The sequence below is a fragment of the Varroa jacobsoni genome, unplaced genomic scaffold (assembly GCF_002532875.2).
Source record: "Varroa jacobsoni isolate VJ856 unplaced genomic scaffold, vjacob_1.0 scaffold_1361, whole genome shotgun sequence".
NCBI lineage: Eukaryota > Metazoa > Arthropoda > Arachnida > Mesostigmata > Varroidae > Varroa > Varroa jacobsoni.
The window spans coordinates 27519-49466 of record NW_019214263.1 but is presented as its reverse complement, the minus strand read 5'-3'; the positions used below and the strand labels follow the sequence as shown (position 1 = coordinate 49466).

The following is a 21948-nucleotide window of genomic DNA, read 5'->3' as shown; positions in this document are numbered from 1 at the left end:
GGAGTGAGCAGCTATTACATAATACTTATAAATAGAACGTACTGTCAGTATCCTATTCTTTAGTTAAATGTCTGAGAATAGTTTTATCATCTGAAGATACAAATATTAAAATGATTCAACAAGTGGCGTGCCCTGCAAAGTAAACAGGATAAACCTACATAAGAACCTTTCCTAGATTTTTATGACTATTACGTGAAAGTATCTCCAGTAATGGGAAAAAAGCACGGTATTGTCTATTTTTACGAGCTAACATTTAAAGCTTGAAGCTTGATAAATAAAACTGTAGAAAACTTGAGAAATATTATGAGTACACAATTGAATATATCCATTTGAGATGCTACAGTGAAAATTATTTCAATATGAGATTTATTTTTATTCATACGCTCTTTGTGAGATGCGCAAAGGCGAGGACAAGGTTGTGAGTGCTGGACCAGTTATGTTTACCGACTAGCTTGGCTGTAGTTTTAATGAAAAAATCCCCTACGTCGTCACTCGATATGACTTTATTCCCAATGGCCGTGTCCAAGACCAGCTACTCCATTCAACTTGTTTAAAAATGCCTTGCATGACTGACTAAGGTTTTGCTGAGTGGCATTGCTTCAAACAACTCGTTGCAATCGCAAGCACCGGGTACGAGTAAGAATTACTATCAGGCTGTTTACAAGCTTTATAGCTTTTTTTTTTATCTATTGCTTCTCTTTTCTAATGGTCCGTTGGCTAATGCCGAACTTGAAAAGTTCTCTTGTTATCGTTCTTGAGAATTACAAAGTTTTACCGTATGTTTAGGTTCAAAAACGTATATAGAGCTGTAAGGCAAAAAAAGAGAGTTCTTTAGTGACTTATGACGTTAGGCCACCAGTAAATGAAACAATGAAAAGGATACCGACAAACGAAACATTGTAATAACCATACTTCACTGGGTTTCCTTTGTTTCTAGTAGAGGGTAGAAGTCTCTTTGAAGAAGGAACTTTGGCCACATCATATGTGATTGTTTCATTTAACGGATATTAATGAAAAGCCCGTTATTTATTCACAAAGAATTTAGTGACGCCACAATGACATACTGTGGGTACTCGTAGAATAAGAAAGAACAGGTGGGTTGCTGGTTAAAGGACCTTACGGCAGGTACCCATAAGTAAGTTTGCAAAATTGGTAGAAAAAAGACACTCGTTTAAGCAGAGTCATAGGGAAGTATTTCTGGACGCATATCTACCCAGTTCTCCACTATGCAATGCGATAGTTGCACCACCAGATTTGCAACACTATTTCGTCAAGAAATTTCGGGCTGTCGCTCGGGTTTTTGTGAGGATTAACATCCAAATAATAATCTTCTACACTGTCGGAACCCAAAGCTTAGGCGCCTTGCTTACTACTAATAAATATGCATACGCTTCGCCTGAGTAATAAACTGATTTTATCATATTGATAGTCTTATTTTCTGATATCCAGTGACTGCCGAAAACAACAACAGCTCTTTGTTTGTTCTGTGGGCCTTACCCAATACATACAAATAACTCTAATTTGTAATAAAGTGTTATCTCAATACAATTGAGGTTATTTATTCGCCGGGCCATAAGTAGTCCACTTTCAAAAACTTTTTAACTATTGATAAATCCCAACTTGGTCTATCTGATCGATAGGCAATAATGTTACTCGTCGAAAGGATACAGTTGCGTTAAACGCACAGTCTTTAGCAGGTGCTTATCCAAACACCGCAGCATCAAACCAATTAAAGGGGTTTATAAAGACGGTAGAACTTAGACCAAAAAATCTATAGTCTTTAAACTCAGTTACATATCAAAGAGTATTGGTCTATCACATGCCTGACTCATCTTTATAAGCGAAACGCGCACTCAAAGGAGAGAGATTTCAGCCACTAGAATTGGCAAATCTCCGTTTCAAAATATATGGGCGGGATCCGTTAGCTGAAATTGCAATGAAAACGAAAAGTCGTTAGCGTATATACCGAGGCCCATTGCGGTATATGTGACAAGCTTTAGTTTGTCAATTAACGTTATGAAGGAAGGGATGCCAAGGACGGTATTCGGAAGACATTCGGATGAAGTAGGAGGAACTTTAGAAGACAGTCAGTTGTCAAACATCTTTTTTGGTTCAGGGCTGGGTAATGCACGCCGTTATGTGGTTTAGGGTCCAGATAAGATTAATGAATATTACAAGTTTAACTCACAGGAGGCAAAAGAAAAAGTCCAAATATCTATCAAAAAGTTCGGTCAGGAAATAATCTAAATGTTGATGTTTTTTTTTCGTCTCCTAATTATCGCATTTTCATTTTAGGTAACAATTCTAACTGCTCGGAAAAGTAGGAGGTTTTATGGTTCTGGATGCTGTAAATAATATAATAAATAATAATACCTAAAGGAAGACTAGGAATTGGCGAGACGACTCGGCAAGAACCGTATTTGTCAGCCATGTACAGTGCGAATTCGTTCGCTCGTACTCTTCCCTTTGGCGATGCTAAAGGTACCCCAGTATTTTAGGCCAATATTTATGATGGAACTACTCTTAGATCCAGGGTAAAACATAAACTGGCTTGCAGCCTATGATACAATCGATGTAGGCCCGACTTTTAATAATAATAAGTGGGCACGATAAATATTTCGTTGTGGTTGAGGTTGGGAGTTCAAAAAAGGTTGAATTCTCACCTGGCTTACGGTGATGTAAACACAGTGTCAACAAACCGTATAGGTAACATCAAAGAGTGCCACTTTTGAGAGTCTTTGGAACTTTAAATTGATCCTGCGGCTTGCTGGGAATACGTTTTACAAGCTTTGAGTTGCGAAGCGAAAGACGACACTTCCAAACTTTGGAAACTTATTAGAGAATCTTCAAGTGGAAGACATTTAAAAATGGTTCTACCATCGGTGCTGGGATCTCGACTCTAGACATCAATCTCAGTTGCTGTGAGTCTAACTCACTTTTCACAACCATTGGCTCTACTATGGTTACTTTTCTTGATATTCATGGCAATGTTAGGATAAATATATCGATACATAAAGCGATTTGGCACATAAACTGAGCGTCGTTTAGCCAAATTTATGTCTGTATCCAAAAAATTCAGATGGTTCTAGAATTTCCGAAAGCTGTATGGGGATGCGGGGCTGCTGATATTAGTTGTTTAAGAATGCCACGTCAGCACTTATTAGTTCTCTAGCTAGTATTGTCAACCTATTTATCGACACCAGCTCTTTTCCTAATAGGTTCAAAGACGTGAAGATTTCGTCTCTAATGAAGAACGTACCCGATTCAATATTTTTGGTTGATTACTTTTCCCAGGTTTTTGAAAGACTAGGGATTAGCGAACTCAAAAAACACCTTAGAAGTGCTAGAGCACTCATCCACTTAATTCGATTTTCGAAAATCTCGGCGGAGTGAATTCGCATTGGTGCCATTTAAAATAAGCAGGTCTGCCTCGATGTGTTTACAGATGTTGTGGCTTTCTTCAACTGCTCAGGTCAGTCAGTCTTTCTGCAAATGTTAGATTGTCTGGCGTGCACACCGATGCATTGGTTCAAGGCGCACTTCTTTAAGAATACGGCCGTATTGGGTTCGCACGAGAGGAATTAGACATTGAAACACTAAGGCTTGATTCTCGAGGACAGTATTGGAGCTGGAATTACGCGTCAATTTCTCCATCACACCGCGTTGAGCGTTTTTTTTTTTACTAAAATTGCCCGGGACAAACAGACGCCGTATTATGAGACAAAAAAAGAGAAAAGAACGCGCAAGGGTGCTCGGAGTGCATGACGTGATTGTGCAATCAGTAGTAGAAAATAAACAATTCATCCCCGTTAATCAATGAGCGATGTTTTTTTTACTGTAGGATACAATAATTATTTATGAAGGTTACGGACTAAATTGGGCATAACATCACAAAATAAAGCTAGGACAAGTTTCAATTGGTAAAATTCAATTGCCACAAACTTCTCGTTAAGTTGGTTGTTAATAGAACTCTTGTTTGGGGGCATGTAGATAACGACTAGCGAGGACAAGGATTTCTTTTTTTAAATGTAGTGCAAAAGCCTTTCCATCAAGTGTTATTGACACTGTTTCAGCCCAAGGTTTCAAAGAAAGAGACGTTTGATGAAATTATCAGGTATATTTATACTACTACACTACAATGTAGTGTACTCTGGACTTGTGAAATACACGTTAGTTTGCAAAGACAAGCTGCAAAGATATCAGTGGGGTCCAAGTTAACCTTTGGCACATGCAAAAGTTTAAAATAAAGGCGGCTATGTGCGAGTTCAGGGCAATATATTCGGATATAAAAACGAGGGCATCGTGAAAAAACTGAACCATAGTTGACATCATTCGCAGTGACAGTCGAAACAGCCACAAATATCGAGAGTATCATAGTAACAGTGAGGAAGGATTTAGAACAGCCAATGATTGGATTCATTCGTAGTAATGAAAACTGCAGGCCGTATTGACAACCGATACAAGAGTTCCGGATAACTCTATTTTAACAGCTCTCAAAGTGCTAGAAAGAGAAATATCATAGATTGTTACAGGCTGGATCGCAGGGCACCGCTTGCTCTACTTATAATCAATTGTTGCAAAGGAAGAGGGGTGCTTCGGTACTACGCAAGAGATATGGTCATTTAAAGTGTGCAAATTAAGAAGCAGTGGTCTAAATCAGGCCCCAGCTGCGGTGAATCCATATACTCAAATTGTGCTTCTGCTAATCGACTGAGAAACTGCTCACTAGGACATGCAAAAGCAAACGTACAGAGAATGCCGATGCTATCGCTGGCTTACTGTGTTCTCCCATGCATATTTAAGCCGCTGAAACTATGTGATTTCTTCACGCTAAATTGTCTACAAGTACATTCAGACACGATTCCGCTAATTTCTGCTATCCAGCATTGCAAAAGATAATTTTCTAATAGTGTCGTCGCCGGTCTAAGGTGCCAAATGTGCTCCGCCACCGGTAAATGAATATCGCATCCATGCTCACCTAAGGACAACGGTGGACAAGATCGCTGAGATTCATGACACATTCAACTACCTGAACGTGGAACCAAAAGCATTGTTCGCTAAATTAGGCCTTTGTGTTTTGAGTTGTACATCCAACATCGCCGATTGGTATTCCATCAGACAGCTGATTTTCAGCACGAAACGAAGTCTGTTTGTGCTCAGGTTCTAACCTAGACTACAACGTATTCTTGAGATTTCCGAGCAAACACGTTACCCACTAAGTTATCACGAGGACTGCTAACTTTGGCCCAAGCGATGCGTACAATCGGTTCAAATTGTTTCCGAAATTTAAGCATTTAATAACAACTGGAACGCCAAGGACCTGTTTCAATGTAGCAGGGTGCTGAACAATCCTTTTTCAACCCCCTGCTTACTTCCAGTGTAGCTTAAAAATGGTATTTAACATATTAGTTAGGTCGAAAGTTGGAACAGTCCACAAGATTAGCTTAATTTAGTTGAGAAAAGCTCTAAGCAGAGCATAACCTGAAATTAAAATTAAATAATTGTAACCTTGTGGAGAATAAATCGTAGTTTCTGGTCACCTGTTAAGCGGAGGAGGCCTAAATTTAATTATTGATGTAAAAGAATGGTTAAGACTACGAGGAACGCGCCAAGACCAGTGTTTATGTCAGGCGAAGTACACGCGCGATAGAAGCCTTTCTTAACAAGAATCAAATTTTGTCATTAGCAGAGATATTAACAATTACCGCATTACTGAACGGAGACGATCGTGATTACCTATCTGAACGACTGTTCGGACGGAGGAAATCCTGGATTAACAAGGAAGAACCAGAGGTGGATCGCTATCAAAGAAACGACAAACTTCTAACTTAAATCTGGCTACATGAAATACTAAAAAGAGCGATCTCAAACGAAGGCTGTAAGGAAGAAGAGTCGTAGTATCCTCAAGATGAGGAGCGTGTAAGGTAGGTTACGAGTTCCAAGGATGTAAGAACAATATCAAACAAAGCTATTTGCAACAAAAACCAGGGAAAGGACCTTGGGGGTACAGGAGTTCTCCTGGTGGTCGTGTTCATCAGACGGAACGATTCACGTCCAGTCAGTGTGTTCAAATGGTGAAAAAAGCCACAATGCGGCCGCAAGCAGTAGACAAGCATTAATTAATGCATGTTTACCATCTGTATGATAAATTACAGACCGTAATTGCATTAGCTTAAATTTAAACTCATGGTGCGATTTTACGATAATACTTATTATGTATTTGGGTACTGTTGAAAAGCACTTGAAAAGGGCTTCTAAGAAACTATATACTGTGTATAATTTAGCCCAACAAGAAAAAAATGCATCATACTTTCCTAATTATGATTTGTCATTTTTATGTGTTTTTGAATACAATATATCTTATAAACATGGTTTTTCGGAATAACTATTATATATATTTTACAAGGACTGCATGTTTTCATGCGTTTTTTTTTGAGCAATTAACTCGTTCTTGGATCCTTAAAATCAAAGTTATAGCTTTTTGAGCGAGTACGAAACATGTACAGGATTCATTTTCGGAATTAATTCTCTATTGCAGATTTATGCGATAACATCGATTGACAAGTCACAAAGTTATAGCTTTTCAACATTTTGAAATTGGGATCCTATTTTTGGATATATTTGGGCAATGCTTTTCGCAATAGTTAAGATTGTGTTATAAATAAGAAGTGTAATAATTAAGATAATGTTTCTGAAAATGGTCTGACGTACCTGGAAAAAATCCAAGTTATGCTATGAGATGCTAAAAACAACCTCATCCCTAGAATATAATGAATTAGAGAAAGAGTATCTCTCGGAGCTGTAATTTTGACAGCCATTGAGGATTTATGAAACATCCGAAATAGAAAAGTTACTTAATTATTATTAAGACTATTAATAATAATCGTTTTCATTTGTCCTATAGAATCGATTGTTGTATTTTCCTGAGCAAACAGTTTTAGAATTTCTAGCAACTTTGATGTTTCCACATACATAGTTTGTTTTTTTACAAGCAGTTTGAGACTTTAATAAAATTTCAGAAATTATTAGGTTTCATCTCACGGAATAAGGGCAATCTAACTTCTATATGATACCAGATCAACGATGCAGATGTGATTGATAATAACAATTAAACCAATGCAGTCAAGTTACTGAATTTTTATAGTCGAATAAATAGAATGCATTGGGTTAAATGATGAGAGAATTGTAATCCTGTGATTTCAATGAAACGCATTAAGAACTGTAACAGTAGTGAAAGTTCGCAGATGGAAAAGCAGCACAATAATTTTTATAGTGTCCGACGCGTATGTGCTTTGTCGATCATACGTAAGAACGAGCTAGTTGATCAAATCCTTTGAGCCCTAGCTCTATATATATCAATTGTTAGCTATTTCAGAATTTTTACCTGTGTGATGATACCACACGAATCAAGTGGAGCTAGCTAGTGGGACTCCATACTGCTGTTTATGAACAGTCGGTCAGTTGATAGCGAACTATCTGCACAAAATATGTATTTCTCAGTTATTTATATAACTGTAGTACTAGGATTCTACGTACTGGCCAGCCCTCTGGCTTTAGCGTCTTTATTAAATTAGTTCGAGACAAGCAGGTACCGTGTGACGGCTAAAAAAACGACACGGTGAGAAACGGAAACGAAGTTGTGGAATCAAAGTTAGCAAATAAATAATCAGTACCAGTAATCCCTAGGGTAATGTGCATCTTATTGTAAAATACAGTAATATCAATAGTGGCAGTTAGTGTTTACCAACTATAGCACACTTCATAATTGTTGTAATATAATTATTTTTTTCTTTTTCGAATAGAGTATTCGCAATGTAAATCTTCGCCTTGAAAGGTAAAAAACATAATGTCTGCACTGGATTCGTTCAGGTAAACTCATATGGTTTCATTTGGCTTAAATTATGCATTCGAATGACTTAATTTTTAGGAATCAATGACTCCCTTAGAATGTGAACTGTGCATACAATAAAGTATATATTTATATTTGGAAAAATAAATGCCACGCATGGAAGTTGTGAACATTATAGATCGTTGCGCAAAGATTATTAAGATGCCTTACAGATTGATCAGAAACAGCCTCCGCTATTTTGCGATGGAAGTAATTTATCCCGTGTTATTTCAATTGCTGTCCTTGCTTATGTTCTATGCTTATGTTCTATGCTGTCGATGCTTATGTTCTATTGTAGTTTTTATGACGCTTTGGAATTTTCTTTACTAGAATTTCTGTACGCTCATAATGTCATTCTTTGTGGTGATACATGTTCACTGTAACCCCTATTGAGCTCAAAAGCAGTTCTATTCGGAACCTAAATCACTCATTAGCAATTTCCAAAAGTATTTTTTTATACCCGCAAACAATTTTTTAGTACTAATCCTATATAACCGGACGTAAAATAGGAAAAGCAATATTGTGCTCTTCGTATTTTACGTCCGGTACATCAGCTGTTAGGCATTGCTTCAGACGACTGGCTCCCAGAACGAATCGAAGTGTGAGTGTTTGCCGGGATCGAACTTTAACTATTGCACATATCTAAGTGTACGGGACTTCACTATTGCGGAGAATAACTTCGAAACCTATTTTTTGTATTAGCGTCATATAATGTAATTTATTTTGTAAAATGAGACTTTTTATAATTGCCTTTAAACCGAACAGGGGAAGAGGAAAAAACAGCATCCCCCATCAATGTAGCTGCAAACAAGGAGGCGAAGCACCGACTGCGACATGAACGATTGTCCACTTAAAGAAAGAAAAAAATTTTAAGTGATTATTTTTACTGTTATTGCACTGATAGGAATAGAGCTGACAATCCCTACTGCTCTGTTACAGCCGCACTGCAGCCGTTAGACGTCGCTTCATACGGTAACTACCATAAAGCGAAGTGTGTTTACGACAGGGATCGAACCTGGACCACAACGTATTTGTAAATGTAACATACAAATACCTTAACTGCGTTATCACAAGTCTATATACATTTACAAACGTAGACCCATCAAGATGTTCCTGAAATAAGCCGTATGTAAAAGAAAATCAGCAAAATAAAATGCTGGGTTTGTAAGCGGCCAAAAAGCCTTTAAGTCAAAGCTCAAATTTCCAAAAAGTATTTATACTTTCAAAAAAACAAGCGTTAAAGCTCATCTGTGCGACCTAATCAACGATAGCTATCCTTCGCTTGAAAATAGACATGTATTTCTGTATTAAATAACCAGAATAATATAATGAATAGTTTTTCACTTTGTTTTGAGTCTCTAAAAAATGAATCTCATTAACGATATTTCGGTTAGCCCTATAGAACAATTTCGCGGTTCATATAGAAACCGTAAGAAAATTACCAATAACGAAGATCATTGATTTAGGACAAATAGTATAGTTTAGGTAATTTTAGCGAATAGCTGTTATCTGTGAAGAAATTGGTCAATAGCTAGTCTTGAGCTGAATACTAGCCGAGATCAGAAAGTTGACTGGAATATATTTGTACCATGTGCGGTGTGGACTCCATGCTTGAAGGACTTTTTAAAAAAGAGTTGGCTAAGTTCAGTAATAGCAGATTTGAACTGAAGGTGCGTCCCTATCGATTTTGAATCGCCCTGTCGGCGATTCTAGGTCCATAGGAACCCTTGAGCAGGCGAGATTATGACGAAATACGGACGGCAAACAACCCATACCTGTGTGCCTCATAAAATGACTGAACTTGGAATTTTCATAGTACTGGCCTTGCGAGTACTTGAACTGTTGTTATCGTAGCCGTTCCGTCTACTCGGAAGATTTTGCGTGACGCAATGACTCGTATTACTGCGTGTTCTCGAAGAACGGCCGTTTATAGGGTAGTTTTATCAGCCGCTGGAGTCAGCGACGTAAGTCAGAGGCACCTCTGCTTCATAGTAGTGGCCATTGCTCCGCAGAAGCTTTCGCTGCTTTTTGGAACTTTACATAATGTAGAGGTTCTGTAAAATATTTGCCTAATAGGGCTCCCAAATATCAGGATGTAAGGGCTAAAAGGCCATTGAATTCTAAGCGTATTCCTATGCGTAGTTTAATACAACCATATAGGATGAGTATTGCCGCGGTACTAGCCTAAGCCCATAAGGGTACAGTTAATGTGGTATGTCTATTTATTGATGAAGATTCGTAGTTCATCTACTTCTTGAGCAGTAATAGTGACAGGTGTGCCATTTGCATATATGCATATGAAGACCCTTACTACCTTTATATGCAATAATCCAGGGTGATTTTCATAAAACTACATCCTAAAAACACCTACAGTGGTTAGATATCTTTACTCTATCTAATATCCGATTTAGATATGGAGAAATCCTCTGAGAAAGTCCCATGACACGGGGACTTTTTTTAAAATCGGTTATGTCCTCGAATCGAAGCCCTCGCCAAGAATAGTAATGTAAATAGGTGCTATTGATGTCTAAAATTATAGCCAGGCGGTGATATCGTGAAACGAGAAGCTTTTCGCTCCTCAGTTATAGCTAGTGCTTTGCTGTTAGTTGAGTTGGTAAGGTGCCTTATTCCGAAGCCACACTGGTTTGGAGATAAGGCGTTCTGTCTCTCTGTTCCTCAGGTATAAAGTATTAAATGGAATGGTTAGTTCCAAAAGATATGCCTAAGACCGCACTTAAATTTCCATTTAAAAAAGAGCATGATTTACATTTAATGGGACTGTAAGTGTATTATACAGTGCAAATTATTAACAAAACGGTAGACAAAGATCTGTGTAGAGAGCCCAGTTCCATTGACTAAGCAAAACTAAAAGAGCAGAACAGATCAGGTTGACACGGCAAATCCATCTTTTTCTAAAGGAATGTTACGCACGTGGCAAGAGTTTTTTGCAAAAGCCCCTTAAGGCAGCTAGGATAGAAGGTCCTTTAGCACAATATCCTTCCGATTTCTCGGCCGACGGATTATCACGTCTTCCAACTAGTGGCTAACGAGATTGAAAAATGGCACAAGATCGTAGCGAATGACCGTGAATCTATAATAAATCAATTAGTTTCAGTCAAAGTGAGTCTTTTATTGGATGAACGAGCCGCCATTACTTTCTGAAGAGTCTTATTGCGTGGCTATACGTAACTCACTCTCCGCCAGACAACAAATAAACTTTATTATCCCTAGTGGAATAATTCGTTAATTATCCTGCTTTTGTTGTACGTGGCCCGTCGACTAAAGTTTTAAGATGATGGTAGATTTTTTCCACCAACCGTTTTATAAATTATCTATTAGCACTAGAATATCTTGTCGTTAGATTATTTCGTCTTAAAAAGATTGCAAAATAAAAGTGAGTGACAATTTGCAAGGAATAAGAATTTCATATATGTATTAGTACATAAAAAGATGAATTTTTTTTTTTGTTTTGTTTGCAATGGGTGCTTTTAAAACATTTCGATTTTTATAAATGTTTGTGTCCATTTTGAGATTATACAGTAGCATACATTTTAACTTAGAAAAACTGTTTTTTCACCAACTTGTGTTCGTCAGCTTAGCTGATGGAAGAACTAACCCAAAAGTCTCAATTATTAACTTCTTTATGCAGCGCGAGATTTAAGAGAGTTTTCATCATTTCCCTTAATCCGGATCAATCTACGTAGCCAAAATTTGCTAGTGAAGCTTTCATCTTTCTTATGAAATCGTGAGGTAAACGGCAACAGCCTTGGCTTGGCTGTGGAAAGAAACACAGTAGACGATCACCGTAATCGAAACTTTTTAGCGTTTAAAAGTTAAAGCAAAACGATACTTCTATAGTTTTGAATGTGTAAAGTGAATATCAGCAGGCAACGTTACCATTATGATAAACATATTGTCCAGCTTGAAATCTAATTCAGCAATAATGAAGCACACCTTATACAGTTGTATTTCATTTATTTAAAAAAGAAACATTGTCCGAACTTACTATTGGGCTCAAACTAGATATGTTAGAATGTGTAGTTTGGCTACTCATCCGCCGTATTACAATAAATATCAGTATCTAGCAAATGATTAACCTTTAATTGATATAGATCAATAGATTTATACAGCTTGCTTTTCTGGATTCGTGTAGATTTTTTCGTCTTTTCCCCACAAGGTATCAGAGTAATGCATAGGGCATATCGAGCCAAATACATTTGGCTACACATTATTCATATTAGCTGCGCGATGTTGGATTAAATGTTACATTCGCCCCATCAGCCGCAATCAAACATTCCTCACACCATTTACGTTGTTGATTTGCAATGATCATATTTTCTAATTCATCATGCACATTCAATGTTCATCATGCACACTAGTTCGTATTTCTGAATTATGTCATTATCGTACATCCTCACCAATCTTGCAGCTAACATGAGTCACCAACGTATAGTCATTGAACGTATTCGCACATATACCGTGTACATGATAAAAATCAAATAACGTTTTTCATACATCTTTATACAGTATAGTTAACGTCTGTGAATAATAGTATCACGCTAAAGGGATTCTCAATTCTTATTAGAGGGCTGATTCTGAACTTAAACTTTGTAATCTTAGTAATTATCGAATGACCTCCCTGAGCGATTGTTTTGCACAGCGCTTAATATAAAAGCGGAAAAACTAGAAAATTTCAGTCTATTGCATAATCAAGACGCAAGCTTGCAGGTAGGAGAAAATAGGTAGAAATACAAGTTTACAGTTAAAATGTTAATTTTGGCCTTACCTTCATTCTAACGAAAAGTAGTTTTTCAAATGTGTAGGTTTATCCTTGCCTAAGGATTTTAGTTGGGATTAACATTCTGATTTCAAGCACGACTGCGGCAACAACTACAAAGAATCATGAAACCAAAAAATTCGTGAATTTCATTTTTAGGTCTTCCTCGCAGTCTTTGGTGTGATCACCGAGATTGACGGACGAACTTCGTCCACCAACATTTTTCTCTCAGCCAATAAAATCGTGAAGGTAGTCTGCTTTCGATCTATATTTCAGGTATGAAAGCAGATTTCGTTTTTTTTTGCAGCTCAATTTTTAAGTACACATTTCCTAAGCGAGTGTCTCTAGGCGACCGCTCAGTTCTTTTTGGATAATTCAGTGAGCTACGTACGATTGATCCACTCTGCAACACACAGTTTTGAATCCAATCCACCCGATTCACAAATGTGGCGTTACTGCTGCGCCCCTCCAGGGCCTATTATAGCCTCCTCTTACAGTGGTCAACGCATTACTAACCCATGCAAAAGCATGTTGCATAATTCTACTGAAGTATGGAAGATCTGATAGATAACGCTGAATTTTGGTGCCGTTCCAATTGTTCAATTGTATCTAACTAAAATTTGACAGTTAAACAACAATCAGTTACATGTTAGTACTAAGCCATTTATTGTTACCGTTGAGATGAATAAAGTGCACTGTGCTCTTTTCTAGAAGTACTGCAGATCGGTTTTCTTGGGGGTCAAAAAACATTAAAATGCATTTCTACCTGGATAAAAAACTTTTGTAAAAATGGTATTTGTTGCTACCTGTCCGAAACTGACTTAGGGCACTTGGTCCTGGTTTTCTACTATGTAAGTATAATGCAGACTTTTATGGCGCTATATTATGTTTTATTATGTACAATCATGACTGTTTAGAGTGAGAAAATGGTTTGTTTTGCAGATGTAAACCCCCTATTCTATATTTCCGCGAGCCATTATTGTATCTGTATAATAATGTTATGATATCTGCTATTATAAATTTATAATAAAGAAAGCCTAATAATTGCATATACAACAAAGAGCGCCAGAATCAGCGATGGTATCTTTGATTCAAGAAGCGTGTTATCAATGGCTCAAAGCAGTTACGGTTTAGCAATAACAATTCATCATTCATCTGAATATGACTAAGCTCTACGGTGACTGTATGTGTGTACATAAGCCGGCTAAAGTTAACTTACTCTACCGCTTCCCATTGTGTTAGCAGATCATATCCATTAAAGGTCCAAAATAGTTACCCATTTATTTACTTATTTTTGATGCTCTATTTTTATACTATAATCTCTATTGCGGACTTATACATATCTGTTACCTGCTTTACAATTTAAATATGCGTTTGTTTTTCAAGTTATAGTATAGAATTGGTTATGTACATAATTACTGCTATAAACACTATGGCTCTTTTAGGCGTTATATGGTTGCGGTAATACAATTTTATACATCGTTATACTTATTCTATAATACGAAATATTCTGCAAAATCAGCAGCGGTAATTGTACTATAATAATAATAATAATAATAGTGATAAAGCATTATGCGTAGTAGGTAATCGTGGTATAATAAGAATATATATATATGTTGTAACGCCGCGCGTCATCTTCCATGGATTTGCGTCACTTCCATCCAGAGATTTTTAACGGCATTTATTTATACCATGTAGTAGTTTATTAACAGTTAAGACAATTCTATTAGAGCAGTAAATAGAAACATCCCGTTCAGTTCATAAGAGCCAGGTCGAATCAGCAAACTTTTTACGTTACAAATAACGTAATTAGATATTTATATATGTTAGCCTTTTACTGATAAACACAGCATAGCACAGTTAGCAAAATCTTGCGCAGCAAGGATTAGAACCAAGGGCAATGATGTATTTGATCGTAATTGTTTTGATTTATAACCATTTTTTAGCAACAGAGGCTAAGTTAGCGTTCAAATATTTCGCAGTCTATCAAACCTTCAAGTTTTATTGAACAATCGGTAAATCATTTATTTTAGTTAGAGTAGTTAATGTCATGTTACCAGGAACACGAAACAAGCTCTGTTGATTACTTTTTTGAGGCCATACATTATGTAGTCTAACTATCAGTTACTACTTTTAATCTGGCGCAGCCGTTGCCCGCCAGTTGCTGTACTACTGAGCGTTAATTTTATGGAAAGCCGCGAATGTTAATTTACGCCTATCTCTGAAAATTTGATTGACAACAATTACGTATAGTTAGATGTGCCAGGCACGCGGATCGCACAGTATTTATACGAACCTGTAGAAAGATGAGACGCTTTGCTGAAGATCTTAAACAGAATATACGCTAAAGATAGTTGATGACTGAAGATAAAGCATAGTATTTTTTTTCTAATAGCAAAATCGTATGCAGTTTTAATGCGGACACCAGTGATGGCCAAAATTTTTACGACCGAGAGAAAACCGTGCCTGGCTCTCGTTCCGCTGCAGTCTGTACGTAATGAGGCAACACGATATTGGCTGTATTGTTTATTGTGAGATAAGCACTGGCTTGCCACAGCTGTGGGAGATAAAAAAAATCTAAGCGTTAAAGAAGCGTTCTGTGCTTTACACTTCACGGTACATCCGGTTGCATTGAAATTGAAGACCATTTGAGCGGCCACTCCTCAAAATCTAACTGTTTCAGCCTAACATATACGCCCTCTTCATATCATTTATAAATACTTCACAATTCTTTAGCACAATATTATATAGACATTTGTGCTGCCTATGATGAGGTGATATACATATATTGCTTAAATGTCCACTCGAGTTTTCTCCAAAGAGCGATTCTAAATCAATAATAGTTCACGTATGCAAGCGGAGAATTACATGATAAATGAACACAGGTAAACAACTTGGCCTGCTCTACATAATATACCCGGAACACGTATTATAGATTCCACTATGCAGAAGTGTAAATTTTATTTAAATTGTATTAAATAGCTCATTTGTGTTTTTTCAAATAAAGGCGAAAACTTTACGACCTCAATCAATTAAGTGGCTTCAAAACTATGGCCTTTAACGAAAAATTCACAAATATAACTATGGACTGTTATTAGATCTTGAATGGAGAAACAATTTCTTTTTTCGTACAAAAACTTCTAATCCAGCCGCGTCTACGGAGAGAATCATTTTCACTCTATTGCACGAGAACGTAGACTGTCGTTTTAGCACATCAGTATTGTTGATCTTTACGGGAAGAGCATAAATAGAATATAAAAAGGTCATATAAGTTACAAATGAACACGCTTTTCTCATGCTCATGGTAATAACAGGTATAAATAAAAACCATTATAAAGCGAAAAGTATAAGACTTACAAGCCTGTTCAGGATGGTAAGTCTTAGTTTAGGAAATATTACGTGGACTTTATTGTTGTACGATGCTTTATGAAGTCAAGTGTACCAGAATGAGATCGTAGAAGCTTCCCGGTTTAAGATTGGATGAGAATTTTTTAGCATCTTATGCTTTTGTGACATAATTTTTTGAGTTTGTCGGTCATAGCTTATATTGTAAGAATATTCGCCCCTCACGCACGGTCACTTAAAACACACGGTTCTATATCTTCAATACACAGTATTACTAGACTAAATATTACTTCCTGCTAATGCTATAATAACACTATAAAATTCAATGTTTGTCAATCGTCCTCATAACCATCCCCGGTTGGTTATGCTACTAACGTGGTTAACAGACTGCTTCGACGCCTGTTTTGCTGTATCTTTCTGTGATATATTGTGTCTGTCAACGTATCCTAATATAATCTGCCCTACACATGGCCGCCAAAGACTGTACCGAGTAACGTCCGGTAGTTTTGGGTATCCGAGGTTGACTATTACGCGGCGAGATCCCATTCCCAAGTGACACATAAATCGACCAGGTCAGTGGATAAGTACGAGTTCACTGTAAAATCAGCTCCGCCGCATATATGTCCATCTGACTCATAGTTTTTCGTACCTTTTGCATTTATTGTTAGCCACTGATTAGAATTAATTGCCGTTTTCATCGTGGAAGGACGATCTTTTCCTCAGCCGCTAGCATTGGGGACCGCATTTGTCGGCCATTGCACATGCAACTTATGGCAGGATCATTATCGTCACCACTGTCTTCAGTAATTCTAATAAAAAAAAATATAAAATGTTGGTTATACAGCGAAGTGGTTAAACTGTTCCTGTGAAGACTGATGAGCATTAGACCGTCTTGATGCTTGAACTCTGCCTACCATTATTATTGTATTTATATGATGATGATAAACAGTATTTGCTTTACTATACCAACAGCCATTTGCTATTCTTGGGTAGTTATGCTCATTGGGCCGTGTGTATAGCAGTCAATCATAGGCCACTTTCCGCTTTTCTTGTTCAATTGACCATTAGCGTGTGCGACTCCATCGGCGCTGCGGAATCATAAAGTGTGTCTGTATCCTGCGTCGGTTCTCCCTGAAGCTGACACTGATTGCTAAGGGTGCCTGCTCCACAATCACAAAAGAAGCGATCGTGTCGGATAAATTCAACGTCGTGGCCTGAATGGCAGGAACGGATACAATTAACACAAATGGCGTTACGCTCGGTGGTATTACATGTACGACATCGGTAGAAATCATGCATCGGAAATGATGTATAGCTGCTAATCTTGTAGAGGCATTGGCCACCTGCTACGGCTTTTTCCACTGCGTCGTGATTACCGTACAGCCGATTGTTTTTAAGCTGAGGAGATACTCCACTTGCTAGGCATAGGCCGCCGAAACGATTGTTGAATACCTGTATTATCAGAGAGAAAGAACGTCGCTTAATCGATCATCATCTTTTTAACGTTGCGTCATCATCGTTGTCACATTAGGCGACAAAATCCATATGTCTTGTACAAAATGATTTCAGAATTATATTGAATTGAAAAAAAAGAAGATAGACAAAGAAAACAAAAATAAAATGGGCATTTTGCTATTGCTCTCGCTTCTATAGTCTAAATAATTTCCTCTAATACGGAAGGTGACACAAATTGAAAATTTTAACAGTTTTTAGTAAAGGAAAAATGAACTATTTCTCTGCATGTGTTTACTGACCTGGTTTCCCTCGAGCGTTGCCGTGGCGCTATTAGTGATCTCGACGCCGGCTGCAAGCCCATCAAATATACGGTTTTTCCGCAACACTGGGTGACTTTGCGTTGAGATCAGCACACCCGCCTAAGTAGAAAACCATAGAAAATATCAGTTAAATAAGTAACCAACAACTTAGTTTATAGGTAAATAGCCATGTTATAATTTAGTTTATAGGTAAATAGCAAATTATCAGGCTAACTTAATAGCTGTCGATTACACACTCGACTGTGCTCTTGATTAAAATCATGTGACATGTGTACCTGTGCATTCCGGAAAATGTCGTTTTCCTCAAGGACACCTTTGCCTCCATTGAAAATACAAACGCCTCCGTCTCGACCATCGTAAATTTTGTTTCGTCGAAGAGTCGGGTTAGAATCTGTTTTGATCCATACACCCGCCATAGCGTTATCAAAAATCTCATTGTGCTCCAGAACGCCAAGTCCTGCCAATCGTAACGTATAATTTTGTTATACTCCTACTTCTTCCATAATACTTCTAGAAATTGATAAATTATTTTTGAAAAATCGTTTTTGAATTATTTGATGCTGTAAAATATACAAATGTTGCGATTGATGATTGAGGTACATTTTGAAGCTAATCCCAACATTTAAACTTCCAATTTCTCGCGTCTGTGTCGATATCTAGAGCGGAATGTTCATCGTATTCGCGCAGACGTGTAATGTACAGTGACATTTTAGATCATATGGTACACTAATATACGGCCGCTAATCAGACTTCCGTTAGAATTAGCAGCAATTAAATGTTTCATAACCCGTCGTCACTTTCTGCCAAACTCATCATTCATGTGGAACAACCAGCTGTTTTCACAGATATGGTTAGACCGCCAAAATATTGATGGTCCTTAATTATTGTTAGAAACACACTAATAAAATTAGTCGCTACTCAGGTGTTATAGTCTACATAGAAAACGCTTCTTATAATATTCTCCAGGAGAGCGCTATGCTCTGTAAAAATATATACTTGCAAGAAAAGGCTATTTTTTCGCAACAGGTAACCAATGGTTGCAATTAAATTCATGAAATAATCATAAAACAAGATGTAGAACCTTGCAGGTACTTCAGACAACAGGTAATACAAAGAAAATCAAGATAAAATAAACTAGATGTAAACGTTACACAGCGCACAGGTATAAACTACAAACCTCCATTGTAGACAAGAACTCCGCCATTTTGGCCTCCCCAAATTTTGTTCCGTCGAATCATTGGGTTACTTCCTGTTCGGATTTGAACGCCGGAGTACAGATGGTTGAAAATGTCATTTTCTTCAAGTCGACCATGCCCATTATCGTAAAAATAGACGCCCACCTGCTTTCCAGAATGAATTCGATTCCGCCGTAGCACTGGCGTGCTACCCGTTGTAATCCATACACCCGCCAAAGTATTAGCATACACCTACACATAATAATAAAAGAAGTACATATAGTATAAAGCTTTTAACGAAAATTTAGAAAAAATGAACTTACCAACAGCTCATCCTTTCTGTCGTTGTTTCATACTGTGAAACAACGTGTGAAACACTGTCTAACATTCCACGATTAAACTAAGAACAAGGCATAACTACACATCCTCCCTTATTTTTTTTTTGACTTATTTGCATGTAATCAGCTTATTAAAAAAAGCCTCTACTCCGCGATTCAAATCAGTGCAATGAGTCTGATGTATATGTGGCCCTTTGGAAACCACGCACCGCATACGCATACGGTAAGATAAGGAGTGCTCCGATCTGCTTGGGGTTTTGAAACCTCAGATCGAGAAGCACCGCAAGACTGTTTTTAGAATACAAACGTGACAGCATAGAACGTACAACAATTATTGATAAAATTTTATTGAATACAAATCAGAACGGGCAAGCTTTGCGCAAAGGTTGAATGATATCTCCACTGATAGCTGTACATGGATGTAAATCTATATCAATCGCATGTTAAAATATGCAAATACTTTTATATATCTTTTTACGAATATGTAATACTGAAAATTAAAAGTAACAAACTAATAGAAAAATAGAAAGAAAGTTATCCTTAACAGCATTGTGCCTATAATACGTCAATTATAAGTGCCAACGGAAAAGTCTGTAATCTATTCTGTTTGCTCTCATATACTTACGTTGTCATAATTTATATTTCTCTTTTTTTAATATCTTTTTTTATATTATATATATATATATATATATACATATATAATATATGTACAGGTATCAACCTGCATAACAGCTCATGCACTAATTAAAATACTTTTTCGATGTTATTGAATATGTAATTTCCAATAACATTTAAGATAAATCCACCTTGTTTCATTTATTGTAAGCCTACCTCGTTTTCCTCGATGAGTCCTTGGCCTTTCTCATGAACATAAATGCCTCCATGTTGCCCGTGATGGATTTTGTTATGGCGTACAATAGGGTCTGAATTTGTACGGATCTGTATACCCGCTAAGGCGTTACCGTGTATATTATTGTGCTCGATTAGGCCACGACCTTCTCCAAAGATATAGACTCCCCCCTGGTGACCATTATAAATATCGTTGCGCCGTATTGTCGGGTTGCTGTTAGAAGTTATCCATACTCCAGCGAAGTTGTTAGAATGAATCTTGTTGACGAGAAACTGGCCTCGCCCATTCTCGTGCACATACACCCCACCAGTTTGTCCATGGTGTATTTCACATCTATAAAGGCAATATGCCATACAACACAAACAAATACAATAAGAAACAAATGTCATGAGGTATCTCGCTCAATTATAAAATTAATTTCTAAAATTTATATTAGAATTATAATTTTAAAAAATATAGTCGACGTTGTTGAATGAATTATATATTCTACTTTACTATTGATATAGAAATAAATACGTCTTATTGAATTAGCATGCTGATTCGTGTTAGTAATATAGGGATGCCTGTTATAAAAATAAACACGTTCGTAAGAAGAAAATTCGGCTGGCAGCTGAAGCCCCTTAAATCGGTGATTTTAGTCATAAAAAAGCTCATTTTTCAACACAAAAATGCCCTCCTGGCATTAAAATAGTTTTTTTGTAAACCGGTTCGTCTTAATAGGATTTTATCGTACGCACCGGACAACTGTGGGGTTAGCTCCGGCTTTAACTTCAAACCCGGCGATCCGGTTGTTGTGAATGTCGTTTGCTTCAAAATAGCCCAACCCATTGTCGAACGTAAACACCCCAACGTCTCGGCCATGATGAATGTGGTTCCGTCGCATAACCGGGTTTGCATGATTTTTTACCCACACTCCAGCTAACGCATTCCTGTGTATTGCCAAAAACACAAAGAAATTCAATTATTATTACGATTAATATTAACATCATCCTTCGGCTTTCGATCTTATTCTAATTAGCTAGTTGTTTTGAATTTTACTACAGGTACTGCTCTTAGGTATCGCTTTAAATGGCTACTGCCCAGTCTAGAAACTTCTCATATGAGGGAACCATATGCTCCTCTCATTGGTAAGCAAGCATGTTACTACCATATATCCTTTCGAATCCTATCACCTACCTATTCTGAATGCTATGTCGAACTGCGAAAACAATCGACTTAGCCGTGGGTATAGGAATTCTATATACCATATGCAGAATGCCATCCAGTGCAACTGCGTAATGGTTTGCCAATCTAGTTTTTCTAGAGGAGTTAAATTGTTTATAAAATCGGTGCGAAGCTTTCAGAACTTGTAACTGCTCAGTTTAGCGATGCTTATGTCCAGAGGCGTCAGTAAGGACTGATATGCTATGGTCGTCATAAAATGTACATACATGTGTTTCCATTAAGTTAACAACATGTAAACATGCTATCTTCAATTGATTACTACCCCTATATGATTTTCTACCGCAAAACAAGTATTTACTCCAGCACACGAGTTATATAAAAGAAATTCAAAAACAGAATATTTCATGATAAAAACAGAATTTTGTTTCAGAAATAATATTAATATTCTAAACAGCACTCAATAAAAATAAACAATCACTCACCTAGATATCTCGTTTTCTTCATAAAGACCCTGCGCGTGATCTGTTATGTACAGCCCTACGTTCTCGCAGTCGGAGATGTCACAGTGCCGTAATGTCGGCTCAGCGCCGATTCCTGTTGCAAATGTTGCCACAATCCTTACGTTTATTTTTTTAC

The 21948-nt window shown here is 37.2% G+C and overlaps 2 protein-coding genes across 9 annotated transcripts in view; one reads left to right on the top strand and one right to left on the bottom strand.

The window, feature by feature from the left end:
* LOC111269182 (uncharacterized) overlaps window positions 1-9226 on the top strand; it is a 36048-nt gene extending 26822 nt beyond the window's left edge. For 3 of the 7 annotated variants that reach the window (XR_002685634.2, XR_002685635.2, XR_002685633.2), the window contains one exon: window positions 3446-3817. The gene's annotated coding sequence lies outside the window, so the exon portion shown is untranslated. Of the gene's footprint in view, window positions 1-3445; window positions 3818-5686; window positions 6907-8827 lie in introns of those variants that run through there. The other 4 variants (XR_015314500.1, XR_015314502.1, XR_015314498.1 and 1 more) reach the window with 4 other exon arrangements.
* Window positions 9227-13307: 4081 nt separating this feature from the next.
* FBXO11 (F-box protein 11) overlaps window positions 13308-21948 on the bottom strand; it is a 34617-nt gene continuing 25976 nt past the window's right edge. For both annotated transcript variants that reach the window (XM_022848602.2, XM_022848603.2), the window contains 7 exons: window positions 21795-21906; window positions 20886-21077; window positions 20130-20481; window positions 18963-19212; window positions 18061-18242; window positions 17765-17884; window positions 13308-17462 (listed from right to left, as the gene is read on the bottom strand). In XM_022848602.2, coding sequence (XP_022704337.1) covers window positions 17064-17462; window positions 17765-17884; window positions 18061-18242; window positions 18963-19212; window positions 20130-20481; window positions 20886-21077; window positions 21795-21906 — 1607 coding nt within the window. In that variant the 3' untranslated portion in view covers window positions 13308-17063. The remainder of the gene's footprint in view (window positions 17463-17764; window positions 17885-18060; window positions 18243-18962; window positions 19213-20129; window positions 20482-20885; window positions 21078-21794; window positions 21907-21948) is intronic.